Here is a 14,404-nt window from a genome sequence, read left to right on the forward strand (position 1 = left end):
GGGGAGGGGGAGTTGGGGATGGTTACAGCCGAAAGTGGCGCAGGGGTGGGGTGGACAGGGAGAGGAGGAAGGACGGGAATGGGGGTGGAGGATGAGCTCCATGTGATGGTGGTTGGAGCAGCGGAGGGAGAGGTGAAAATGATAGTGGTAGTGGGTTGGGTCATGGTGGCGGCGCGCGAGAAGGTCGGCGGCGGCGAGCACCGGCAGGCGGCGACCAGGCAGCGACGGCGGCGGCGAGGAGGACCGGACGGCGAGCAGCAGTGACGGCGAGCAGACGACACGGCAAGGAACTGGTGGGACTCTTCCACGTCAAAGATACACCCTGGGAGTAGCCCAGGCAGTGAGAGTCTTCGATGAAGAAGTGAGGGAATCCAACCCTCGAATGCCCCTGCCGAACTGTTAGCGCCCCTTAAATGCACGTGAACAGGCTACCTTTCCCCTTTCCCACCAGAGGGAGACACCAAAGCTGCGATTGTCACAGCGGCGCCACCGCCAGAAACGGAGGGCGACTGCTTCACACAACGCGCTGCGGCCCGCTCTTCAAAACAGCAATTTTTTTTACCACGGCTCGAACTGCAACATGTATAACAGTAGACGAAAACATTATTCGTTTTTTCCTACTTAGCAGATTTGCATATACTTTCCAACAATTGGTTACTGTGCTCACTATGGGGTGTGACCACCTCTGGCAGCGGTACAGGGCTGACAACGACAGAATATGCTGTGAATGACGTCATCAGTGTCACTTTGAGGCAATAACGCCTTTTCTCCTGCGGAGCTGCTCACACGTCTTGGACAGTGGTTGGAGGATGCTGACGTGATCCAGCACGTCTCCTTAGCGCATCACAGACATGCTCTATGGGAGAGCGAGCAGGCGTGCAGTATCTTCCGTTTCCAATAAAACTTCAACAGGCAGTGCTCCATGAGGTCGAGCATTATCGTCCAGCAGTACGACGTCTGGGCGACCAGCACCTCGCAACAACCGTACATGAGGTCCCAAGACCTCGTCGCGATACCTGGCAGCAGTTAAACCTTTCCGATCCACCCGTACAGTTTCATGAAGAGATGTTCGTGCAATCAACATAATCCCTGCCCACATCTTTAGCGATCCTACTCGATATCGGTCTCTTTCCACAATGTTCAGGTCTAGAAATCGTGTTCCACATTCTCTTCAGATGCGGATCCGTCGAAAACCACTCTCCAGACCAATTCGGGTGTCATCTGTGAAAAACAACATTGGCCCACTGTTCGACAGTCCATGTAGAATGTTGACGACTCCACTATAGACGTTCTCTTCTGTGACGACGCGTCAGAGGTAGACATACAGCACGTCTCCCGCAATAAAGGCCGCTCTGTCCATGGCTTCACTACGCTGTTTGCCTCATCTACATCTACATCTACATACATACTCCGCAATCCACCATACTGTGCGTGGCGGAGGGTATCTCGTACCACAACTAGCATCTTCTCTCCCAGTTCCACTCCTAAACAGAACGAGGGAAAAATGACTGCCTATATGCATCTGTACGAGCCCTAATCTATCTTATCTTATCTTATCTTTGTGGTCTTTCCGCGAAATATAAGTTGGCGGCAGTAAAATTGAACTGCAGTCAGCCTCAGATACTGGTTCTCTAAATTTCCTCAGTACCGATTCACGAAAACAACGCCTCCTTTCCTCCAGAGACTCCCACCCGAGTTCCTGAAGCACTTTCGTAACACTCGCGTGATGCTCAAATCTACCAGTAACAAATCTAGCAGCCCACCTCTGAATTGTTTCTATGTCCTCCCTCAATCCCACCTGATAGGGATCCCAAACGCTCGAGCAGTACTCAAGAATAGGTCGTATTAGTGTTTTATAAGCGGTCTCCTTTAGAGATGAACCACATCTTCCCAAAGTTCTACCAATGAACCGAAGGCGACTATCCGCCTTCCCCACAACCGCCATCACGTGCTTGTCCCACTTCATATCGCTCTGCAATATTACGCCCAAATATTTAATCGACGTGACTTTGTCAAGCGCTACACTACTAATGGAGTATTCAAACATTACGGGGTTCTTTTTCCTATTCATATGCATTAATTTACATTTGTCTACATTTAGAGTTAGCTGCCATTCTTTACACCAATCACAAATCCTGTCCAAGTCATCTTGTATCCTCCTACAGTCATTCAACGACGACACCTTCCCGTACACCACAGCATCATCAGCAAAGAGCCGCACATTGCTATCCATCCTATCCAAAAGATCATTTATGTACATATAAAACAACAGCGGACCCACCACACTTCCCTGGGGCACTCCAGATGCAACCCTCACCTCCGATGAGCTCTCACCATCGAGGACAACGTACTGGGTTCTATTACTTAAGAAGTACCTTAGTTAGGAGTCTGCAGTGGGGCACCGAGTCAAACGCTTTCCGGAAGTCAAGGTTCAAAATGGCTCTGAGCACTATGGGACTTAACAGCTATGGTCATCAGTCCCCTAGAACTTAGAACTACTTAAACCTAACTAACCGAAGGACAGCACACAACACCCAGTCATCACGAGGCAGAGAAAATCCCTGACCCCGCCGGGAATCGAACCCGGGAACCCGGGCGGAAGTCAAGGAATATGGCATCCGTCTGATACCCTTCATCCATGGGTGGCAAGATATTATGTGAAAAAAGGGCGAGTTGCGTTTCGCAGGAGCGATGCTTTGTAAAGCCGTGCTGATGCATGGACAGCAACTTCTCTGTCTCAAGGAAATTCATTATATTCGAACTGAGAATATGTTCGAGAATCCTGCAACAAACCGATGTTAACGATATTGGTCTGGAATTTTGAGGATCCGTCCTTCTACCCTTCTTATATACAGGCGTCACCTGCGCTTTTGTCCAGTCGCTCGGGACTTCGCTTTGGGCAAGAGATTCGCGATAAATGCAAGCTAAGTAAGGAGCCAATGCAATAGAGTACTCTCTGTAAAACCGAATTGGAATCCCATCAGGACCTGGCGATTTATTTATTTTCAACCCATTCAGCTGCTTCACAACCCCACGGACGCCTATCACTACGTCCTCCATACGGGAATCTGTACGAGACTCAAACGGCGGTATGTTTGTACGATCCTCCTGCGTGAAAGATTTCTCAAATGCTAAATTTAATATTTCAGCTTTCGTGTTGCTGTCTTCCGTTGCCAGGCCAGACTCATCAGTGAATGACTGGATGGAAGCCTTCGACCCGCTTACCGATTTTACGTACGACCGGAATTTCCTTGGGTTTTCAGCAAGATATTTTGCTAAGGTATGACGGTGGTAGTGGTTGTATGCTTCGCGGATCGCTCTTTTTACAGCAGCACGAATCTCTACTAACTTTAACCTGTCCTCGTTCTCCCGATCTTTCTTGTACCGCGAGTACAACTGCCTTTGCTTCCTGAGCATTCTCCGAAATGCGCTGTTAAACCACGGTGGGTCTTTTCCGTCCGTAACGCACTTCTTCGGCGCATACTTCTCCAATGCGTGATTTACAATGTGTTTAAAATTTGCCCATAATTCTTCCATACAACACGATACAACACGCCCAGTGTACGCTACAAAGTCAGATGCCAGTTGCCGTGCAGTAGTCGTGCCCTTACAACCAAATAACAGTTTTCTCTTTCTGATGTCACACGTGGTTGGCCCTGTCCTGGTCTTCATGATACAGCTACGGCCCCTACAAACTGTAGCCACATCCGAGAAACTACAGAACGATTCACGTTAAGCCATGGGGCCCACATGAGTTTGCGACTGTCCTACTTCCATTCTTCCTATGGCGACTGTAGAGTCTGGCAGGCGTCTTCTCTGTGCCATACTGCACGACTGGCTGTGTACACAGCGACTGTGCATGTGGGACTACCCGGCAAACACCACTGCGTTTCATAGGTGCCCTGACGTAATCGTTGGTGTGGTTGTCCGTGCAGAAAGGGATCGTGCGGACATCCGATGACAGTTTGTATGATTACATCGTGAATTAGACACAGAACGGGGAAATAGCGGTTGTTGTTGTTGTAGTCTTCAGTCCTGAGACTGGTTTGATGCAGCTCTCCATGCTACTCTGTCCTGTGCAAGCTTCTTCATCTCCCAGTACCTATTTCAGCCTACATCCTTCTGAATCTGCTTAGTGTATTCATCTCTTGGTCTCCCCCTACGATTTTTACCTTCCACGCTGCCCTCCAATACTAAATTGGTGATCCCTTGATGCCTAGGAACATGTCCTACCAACCGATCCATCCTCTAGTCAAGTTGTGCCACAAACTCCTCTTCTCCCCAATTCTATTCAATACCGCCTCGTTAGTTATGTGATCTACCCATGTAATCTTCAGCATTCTTTTGTAGCACCACATTTTGAAAACTTCTATTCTCTTCCTGTCCAAACTATTTATCGTCCATGTTACACTTCCATACATGGCAACACTCCATACAAATACTTTCAGAAACGACTTCCTGACATTTAAATCTATACTCGATGTTAAAAAATTTTTCCTCTTCAGAAACGCTTTCCTTGCCATTGCCAGTCTACATTTTATATCCTCTCTACTTCGACCATCATCAGTTATTTTGCTCCCCAAATAGCAAAACTCCTTTACTACTTTAAGTGTCTCATTTCCTAATCTAATTCCCTCAGCATCACCCGACTTAATTCGACTACATTCCATGATTCTCGTTTTGCTTTTGTTGATGTACATCTTATACCCTACTTTCAAGACACTGTCCATTCCGTTCAGCTGCTCTTCCAAGTCCTTTGCTGTCTCTGACAGAATTACAATGTCATCGGCAAACCTCAAAGTTTTTTATTTCTTCTCCACGGATTTTAATACCTACTCGTAACTTTTCTTTTGTTTCCTTTATTGCTTGCTCAATAAACAGATTGAATAACATCGGGGATAGGCTACAGCCCTGTCTCACTCCCTTCCCAACCACTGCTTCCCTTTCATACCCCTCGACTCTTATAACTGCCATCTGGTTTCTGTACAAATTGTAAATAGCCTTTCGCTGCCTGTATTTTACCCCTGCCACCTTTAGAATTTGAAAGAGAGTATTCCAGTCAATATTGTCAAAAGCTTTGTCTGAGTCTACAAATGCTAGAAACGTAGGTTTGTCTTTCCTTAATCTTTCTTCTAAGGTAAGTCGTAGGGTCAGTATTGCCTCACGTGTTCCAACGTTTCTACGGAATCCAAACTGGTCTTCCCCGAGGTCGGCTTCTATCAGTTTTTCCATTCGTCTGTAAAGAATTCGTATTAGTATTTTGCAGCCGTGACTTATTATTCGGTAATTTTCACATCTGTCAACACCTGCTTTCTTTCGGATTGGAATTATTGTATTCTTCTTGAAGTCTGAGGGTATTTCGCCTGTCTCATACATCTTGCTCACCAGATGGTAGAGTTCTGTCAGGACTGGCTCTCCCAAGGCTGTCAGTAGTTCTAATGGAATGTTGTCTACTCCCGGGGCCTTGTTTCGGCTCAGGTCCCTCAGTGCTTTGTCAAACTCTTCACGCAGTATCGTATCTCCCATTTCATCTTCATCTACATCCGGAAACCAGTTCGATACCCTTCTCTCTCTGTCTCTCTCTCTCTCTCTCTCTCTCTCTCTCTCTCTCTCTTTTTTTTTTTTTTTTTTTTTTTTGAGTCGTCACTCTCCTTGCTGGTTTGTTGCTGCCCACAACGAAATCTTCTCCTGTGCCAACATCTCCATCTGATGGTAGCATCAGCAACCCATACCCTGACTCATTTTCTCGATATATTCCAGTCTCTGTCCTCCTCCACACATTTTATCCTCTACAGCTCCCTCTAGAACCTTGGAAGTTATTCTCTGATGTCTTAAGAGGTCTCGTGTCATGCTGTCCCTTCTCTTTGTCAGTGTTTTCCTCATGTTACTTTGCTCCCCGATTCTGCGCATGGTCTCGATTTCCTCATTCCTTACCTTATCAGTCCACCTAATTTCCAACATTCGTCTGTAGCATCACATCTCAAACGTTTCTATTCTCTTCTGTTCCGGTTTTCCCACAGTCCATATTTCATTGCCATACAATTCTGCGCTCCAACCGTACATTCTCAGAAATTTCTTCCTCAAATCAAGGCCTATGTTTGATACTAGTAGACTTTTCTTGTCCAGGAATGCCCCTTCTTGCCAGTTCTAGTTTGGTTTTTACATCCGCCTTCCTCCGCCTGTCATGGGTTATTTTGCTGTTTAGGTGGCAGAATTCCTTAACTTAATCTACTTCGTGATCACCAATCCTGATCTTAAGCTTCTCATTGTTCTTATTTCTGGTGCTTCTCATTACTTTCGTCTTTCTTCTGTTTAACCTCATTGCATACTCTGTAATCATTATACTGTTCATTCTATTCAGCAGATTGTGTAATTCTTGTCCACCTTCACTGAGGATAGAAATGTCTTCAGCGAATCTTATCACTGATATCCTTTCACCTTGAATTTCAATCCCACTCCTGAATGTTTCCTTTACCTCCATCACTTCTTCTTCGATGTATATGTCTTACACCCTTCTTAATCGGAGCACTTTGTTCTTGGTCTTATACTCCTGTTATTTCCTCTTGGCACTTGTATGTGTTGTATATTACCCGTGTCTCCCTTCAGCTTACCCCTATTTTGCTCCCAATGTCGAACAACATGCAGATTTTACTTAGACGAACGCTTCGTCCTGATCTACAAAACGTATGGACGTGTCTTGATGTTTCTTTAGTCTTTCATCCATTATCTACCGCAACGTCAGAATTGCCACTCTGGTGTCTTTACCTCTCCTAAGGCCAAACTGATCCTCATCTGACACATCCTCAGTTTTCTTTTCCATTCTTCTGTATATTATTCTTGTCAACAGCTTGGATGGACTAGCTGTTAAGCCTATTGTGCGACGATTCTTGCACTTGTCGGCTCTTGCAATCTTCGGAACTGTGTGGATGATATTTCTCCAAAAGTCAGATGGTATGTCGCCAAACTCATACATTCTACACACCAACGAGAATACTCTGTTTGTTGCCATATCTTCCAATTATTTTAGAAATTCAAATGGAATTTTGTTTATTCCTTCCGTCTTAAATGGTTCAAATGGCTCTGAGCAGTATGGGACTTAACTTCTGAGGTCATCAGTCCCCTAGAACTTAGAACTGCTTAAACCTAACTAACCTAAGGACATCACACATCCACGCCCGAGGCAGGATTCGAACCTGCGACCGTAGCGGTCGCGCAGTTCCAGACTGTAGCGCCTAGAACCGCTCGGTCACTCTGTTCGGCCCTTCCGTCTTATTCCATCTTTCAGTACTCCAAAGCTTTCTTAAGCTCTGATTCTTATACTGGATCCCCTATCTCTTCTAAATCTACTCGTGCCTCTTGTTCTATCACATCAGAAAAAATCTTCCCCCGCAGAGAGACTTTCAATGTACTCCTTCCAGCTACGTGCTCTCTCCTCTGCATTTAATTGTGGAGTTCCCTTTGCACTGTTAATGTTACCACCCTTGCTTTTAATTTCTTCGAAGGTGGTTTTGACTTTTCTATATCCTGAGTCAGTCCTTAGGACAGTTTTTTTTTTAATACATTGTGGGAGTGAACAGTGATCAATGTGTTACAAATATTTACTATCAAAAACAGTCTTGAACACAATTTATTTATTACCGTGACCGGTTTCGACCACTACTGTGGTCATCTTCAGACCAATGAGTAAGAACCTACTTCTGGTGGCAGTGATTTACCACCAGAAGGAGGTTCTTACTCATTGGTCTGAAGATGACCACAGTAGTGGTCGAAACCGGTCACCGTAATAAATAAATTGTGTTCAAGACTGTTTTTGATAGTAAAAAAAAAAGCATTATTTCTTCGATTTCTTCATATTTATGTACAGGAGATTTTCTGCCTCCCTCTCTCGTGCTCGCGCGAACTCAATGTTGTCTTATTCGGAGAACAGAGGAGGAACAAAGGAAAGTTCCAGACTCCAGAGACCAGCGTAGTGCCGAGAGGCCTGTCAAAATTGCAGCACCGCCGGCGCGTTATCGATCTGACACTTTATGGAGAGCATCGCGGGGCGCAACCGATGGCGACGGGCTGCCATAGCCGGGATGCTGTTGCCATGGCAGCATCGATCGACTGTTACCAGAGGCCGCTGTGGAGGGGCGCCGCTGACCATTCGCGGCCGCCCATTTCGCGAGCGGAATAAAAGAGGTTATGCGATCGCTGGCTGAATGGCCGGGCGCTGAACTGGGGCGCGCTCTGCGCAACAGCGCGGGGACACGGGTCCAGGCCTGCCACGTCACGTCTGCCCACCAATGTTTTCGCCACTCCAACCATTTACGAATACGCCGTGTAGCGGCCAGAGTCTTCACAACCTGTTCATCGTCGCTGCCAACGTCTTACCCGTATAAGAAGATGTGCGCAGGAGTGTTTTTGTTACTGTTTTATATGCGTCTACCAAGGAGAAGGACAGGTAATACCGAAAAGTGGATTCTGTCCGACAGGAGCTATTCCTGAGCTACACTGACTGGAACATGAACGAAAGTTGGTAGGAGTGTTTCTGCGTCTGAACGGTGATGTCTCGTCAAATTTCGCACCAGTCGCACAAGAGTGCTATAAACACACACTGTGACGGTCTTGAGAGTTAGGTACCTTTGAGATTTGACACGGTGAGTTGACGTTAGTCGAGAATGCCTATAAGGCGACAACGACGCCACTGTCAACACCCCAAAGACTTCGAATGAGGTCTTGCGACGGGGCTGCGAGAAGCTGGATATTCCTTCTGTACTGAACATGATTGCTGCCAACTGTGGTCACCAAAATGTACAGTCGCAAGAAGACCACCCGCTTGGTGCTATCGTCAGGAAACAACACCGTGCTCGGCATGTGGCTCCGGCGCATCATACTGCCTCTGCAGCAGTAACTTTTCTTACCAGTCAGCACCACAGTGGCACACAGGTAACTTTTACAAATCGGTTACTTCGAGGATAGCTTCGAGCAAGATACTGTCCCGTGCATTCCACTGATCCTAAACACCGCCAATTGTGACTTGAGTGACGTCACGCGAGGCATGTGTATAGTATCCGCAACAGCACTTTTTTATGGGGTGGGGCTGTTAGCCTCACGCCCGACCCCCGACTTGGAGGACCTGGATTTTTTTAGGGTTTACTCCCTGTGGTGTGCGTACTGTAAGACCTTCGGTACACACACCATCAGTTTATTCGACTTGTCGCTCTAACGAAGTAGGCAAGTGTCAGCAATATGCCTCGTGGTCTTATCGTGGCGTGTTTCTCTTCTGCCGTTAGGTCAGACGATAGAAATGCCACTTGCATGCTTAGAGTAGCAGATTGACGGTGACCAACTTTAAACAGAACTTGATTAATTTTCACACACATTTATTAAAATAATAACTATAAAAATTACTTAACTTGCTTCTGGATGCTATTTACAATTGACAATGTGAAGTTCCTTTGGTTTTGGTACGTTAATCTTATTCTCACATATCTCTGATACTTGACAAAAGTGTCTATACATTTATCTTCATGGCTATGTACAGGAATATGATAATCTTATTAGGCGCAGACTGAAACTTGACTATAGGCTGGTACAGACTAATGCAGACTGGCACAGACTGGTGCAAAAAAATGCAGACTGACTAATCGGAGGTCTGTACACTCGTTATATTACCTCGTGCGTTCAGGTATCACTGCGCGAGTGTGATCCGCGAGGAGAAAACATTCTACGTTAGCAGCAATCTCATTGGCTGCGTTACATATTAATACGCGGATCGGCGGAAGCAGAATTTGATCCGTCTCTAAGGCAGCGCCATCTCGTAGTGCGGAGACGGACGAGCGCTGCGCCTGCGCTGTTGTGCTTAGCGGGGCGCGCTCTAGTGGGAAACTTGTGTACACGCTGACTACGCGGAACTATGTACACAACATTCCCCTAGGAGGGTTGCCTTCCCTACGCCTATAGAGCCTCCCCCCCCCCCCCCTGCCCTACGTTACGACCATATTAAGACCTATAGTAATATATGGATCAGAAGGCTCGGTACTGACGTTAAAAGAGGAGAACTGGTTACTGAGATGGGAAAGAAAGATACTGAGAAGGATTTTTGGAAAGGAAGATGGCTGGGCAGTAAGGACAAATGTAGAACCACAAACACTTCTTTGGACAGATGGATATTGTAGTTAAAATGAAGCAGGGAAGAATAAGATGGGCAAGACATGTACAGAGAATGCCAGAAACTCGGAGTGTCAAAGTTTAAATGGGAAAACCTGACAGGAGAAGGAGAAGAGGTAGACCCAGGAAAAGGTGGCTGAACGATATGGAAGGAGATCTAAAGGCGATGGGAATAAGAAAGTGAAGAAAGAAGGTGATGGACAGAGAAGAATGGAGACAGGTTATACAGGAGGCCAAGGTTCTTCAAGGACTGTAGAGCCATCCAAGAAGAAGAAGAAGAAGAAGAAATTGTGTCAAGCGAGAGTTCATTGAAGATCTGGTGTGTTACCTGATGAAAGTTGGAGCTGCCCTGGTGCCAATGATGGCAGTGTTTTGGTTAGTGGGGCGTTAAGTTGTAGCCCTTCGACCAACCTCTCTGCAGGCTAGACGCACTGGAGGTCCACGAGGAACCATAGTCTGCGGTTGGATTTCGTATGACTGCAGCAGTGCACTCACGGTTATCCCACGCACCCTGACTGCAAATTTGTACATCACTCTGGTTATTCGACCTGTTGTGCTGCCACTCATGAACAGGGGATGTTCTCCAACAGGATAACGCTCTCCCACATACCTTTATTGTAACACAAAGTAACAGAGTGTCGACGAATCGCCTAGGTCTGCACGATCACCAAATCTCTCTGTAATCGAACACATGTGGGACATTATCGGTTGACAACCCCAGCGTCATCCACAAGTAGCATGACCTGTCCCCGTGCTCACCGACCAAGTACAACAGTCATGAAACTCCAACCCCCAAACTGACATTCGGCACCTGTACAACGCAAAGCATGTACGTTTGCATGCTTTCAGTCGACACTCTGACGATTATACCAGTTATTAATGTAGCAGCATTTCACATTCGCAATGGCTTATCTCGCGCTTACACTAACCTGTCAGCCTGAAATGCTAATCATGTAAATGTACCCTACTGTCCATTAAAATTGCTACACCAAGAAGAAATGCAGATGATAAACGGGTATTCATTGCACAAATATATTATACTAGAACTGACATGTGATTACATGTTCCCGCAACTTGGGTGCATAGATCCTGAGAAATCAGTACCCACAACAACCACCTCTGGCCGTAATAACGGCCTTGATACGGCTGGGCATTGAGTCAAACAGACCTTGGATAGCGTGTACAGGTACAGCCTGCCCATGCAGCTTCGACACGATACCACAGTTCATCAACAGTGGTGACTGGCGTATTGTGACGAGCCAGTTGCTCGGCCACCATTGATCAGGCGTTTTCAATTGGCGAGAGATCTGGAGAATGTGCTGGCCAGGGCAGCAGTCGAACATTTTCTGTTCCCAGAAAGGCCCGTACAGGACCTGCAACATGAGGTCGTGCATTATCCTGCTGAAATGTAGGGTTTCGCAGGGATCCAATGTAGGATAGAGCCACGGGTCGTAACACTTCTGAAATGTAACGTCCACTGTTCAAAGTGCCGTCAATGCGAACAAGAGGCGACCGAGGCGTGTAACCAATGGCACCCCATACCATCACGCCGGGTGATACGTCAGTATCACGATGACGAATACACGCTTCCAATGTGCGTTCACCGCAATGTCGTCAAACACAGATGCGACTATCATGATACTGTACACAGAACCTGGATTCATCCGAAAAAATGACGTTTTGCCATTCGTGCACCCAGGTCCGTCGAGGAGTAGACCATCGCAGGCGCTCTTGTCTGTGATGCAGCGTCAAGGGTAACCGCAGCCATGGTCTCCGAGCTAATAGTCCATGCTGCTGCAAACGTCGTCGAACTGTTCGTGCAGATGATTGTTGTCTTGCAGACGTCCCCATCTGTTGACTAATGGACCAAGACGTGGCTGCACGATCCGTTACAGGCATGCGGATAAGATGCCTTTCATCTCGACTGCTAGTGATACGAGGCCGTTGGGATCCAGCACGGCGTTCCATATTACCCTCCTGAACCCACCGATTCCATATTCTGCTAACAGTCATTGGATCTCGACCAACGCGAGCAGCAATGTCGCGATACGATTAACCGCAATCTCGATAGGCTACAATCCGAGCTTTATCAAAGTCGGATACGTGATGGTACGCATTTCTCCTCCTTACACGAGGCATCACAACAACGTTTCACCATGCAGCGCCGGTCAACTGCTGTTTGTGTATGAGAAATCTGTTGGAAACTTTCCTCATGGGAGCACGTTGTAGGTGTCACCACCGGCGCCTACCTTGTGTGAATGCTCTGAAAAGCTAATCATTTGCATATCGCAGCATCTTCTTCCTGTCGGTTAAATTTCGCGTCTGATGTGTGTGTGTTTAAGTGTTCGTTCCTGTGTATGCGTTTTGTTTACGTCGGAGACATGGTTATGCTAAGACATTATGATTTCCTTGGCAGATATTAAATCCAGATCCAAATTTCAGCAACCTCCTCCCTGACCACTCACATTCACACGTGCCTTCAAAATGTCTGAACAGAAACATGAGAGAGAGAGAAAACAGAAACGAGCAATCGTTAGGTTAGGATAATTTACCACGTTAGGTCGGCAACACCGACCTAACAAATAAGAAAAGAGGCACCAACTGATCGAATAGTTTTGTCATAAGTCACTTGATATGTTTCCTGTCTCCTCCAACTAAGCATCGTGAACGCAGTTATGTGCAATCTCAGTTGCAGTCGCATCGTGAACCTCAGGAAATTAATAGTTTGTATTGTCTTTAAGATCTCGTCTTCCACGCATAATCGTCCTAGCTAGCCACACAAGCCGCTGCAGTACTTGGCCCGTGTGGAGACGCGCTACAACCTAGACTTAGCATTCTTTGAATAGCCAATCAAAAGATCAAAAGACGAGTGAGAGAGGGAGACAGAGACCGTGTGTGCGTGTGTGTGTGTGTGTGTGTGTCCGCAGAGGCGCTCGCGAACTTGTTCAAGCGACTCACACAAGGCGGATGGTCTTAAGGAGTGAGCGACGAGGTGACGGTCGAAAAACCTCTAAAAACTTTTTATTGCCGAATTCGCATGTATATACATTGAAGAATTATTCCCCAAAATGTTTTGCGCTAACTATAAAATGTGACATTCTGTGAGCGTCTGAAGCCAAGTTGCGCATAACACAAAACGCCATTTCCACGAGTCTTCACCCCTATTTATACCGATTTGAGAAAACCTGATTAGCTGGAGCACTGTTTGGGGCGGTTTCAGTCAAAATATGAACGAGAGTTTGAGTAATCTCATTTGGAGATGCGTTTCAAAAATAACATCCAGCTGAAGCGAAATTGTCAACACGGCTTCATATTTGCCCAGTAGGCCGTACTGCATTAATGCCTGTGGCAGATGCCCTTCGAATCTAAATCGGCGACGAAATACGACGACTCTATAAAGACAGGGACGCCAGGGGCGTTGTGCTCAGCGACGGCTTTCAAGACGAAAATGGGGGCTTATCAGGTCAAAGTAGCAGAAAGCGGCCACCCAACTAGCCGGGGCGACAGTTATTATGGAACAGGCATCGATGCTATCCCGTAAGTTTCAACCTTTGTCCCTTTCTTTATATGATAAATACTTTCCAAACTTTAACACATTGACTGCCACGTGAGTTAAATATAACTCACTGGAAGTGTTCTCTTCGGGCCACGTATAGTAAATACAACTCACAGACATTTTTCCGTTTAAAGCTCCGTGGTGCAGTTGTAACTCACAGGAGCTTGCTGTGACTCTGTGTTATAGTAGGTTATGGCTCCAGTAACGAATCACGTACGCGACCTACGGTTGTCAAGAGCTCAAGAGTAGTTATTGACATTTGAATTCGTGAGTTATATATAACTCTCATGGCTCAGTCGTATTGGACTTTTCTTCTTTTTGCGATTTATTTATTATTTAGTTTGACATATTACTTACACAGTAGATTGCAAATCACATACAGTTTTATTTACATTCTTCAACTCTAATTGCAACAACAATGAAACTGAAAACTTTGATGTCATTCCACTTTGTTTCTCTAACACCTGTATGCACTGTGCTTTATGAAAAAACACTCTACGCGAAAATATGAGTCACAGGTCTTACATTTCGATGCAGTTTGTTTGCATTTCTTGACAGCTTGGTCTCGTCCAAATTCATTCATTTTTTCGTAGCACACTGTACACATACGTCTGGCTGTGCTCCCATGTACAAATTAGTTTGTTGAGTCAGATATTCTAAAATTTCGTCAGTTACAAAATATTTGAAGAAATCGTA

At 46.1% G+C, this 14,404-nt stretch overlaps 1 protein-coding gene across 1 annotated transcript in view; it reads left to right on the forward strand.

Moving 5' to 3' along the window:
- The first annotated feature begins 8,053 nt into the window (after positions 1 to 8,053).
- Positions 8,054 to 14,404, forward strand: part of LOC126424718 (probable peroxisomal membrane protein PEX13) — a 44,530-nt gene continuing 38,179 nt past the window's right edge. The window contains exon 1 of the mRNA XM_050087440.1: positions 8,054 to 8,163. Coding sequence (XP_049943397.1) covers positions 8,054 to 8,163 — 110 coding nt within the window. The remainder of the gene's footprint in view (positions 8,164 to 14,404) is intronic.

The sequence above is a fragment of the Schistocerca serialis genome, chromosome 10 (assembly GCF_023864345.2).
Source record: "Schistocerca serialis cubense isolate TAMUIC-IGC-003099 chromosome 10, iqSchSeri2.2, whole genome shotgun sequence".
Lineage (NCBI taxonomy): Eukaryota > Metazoa > Arthropoda > Insecta > Orthoptera > Acrididae > Schistocerca > Schistocerca serialis.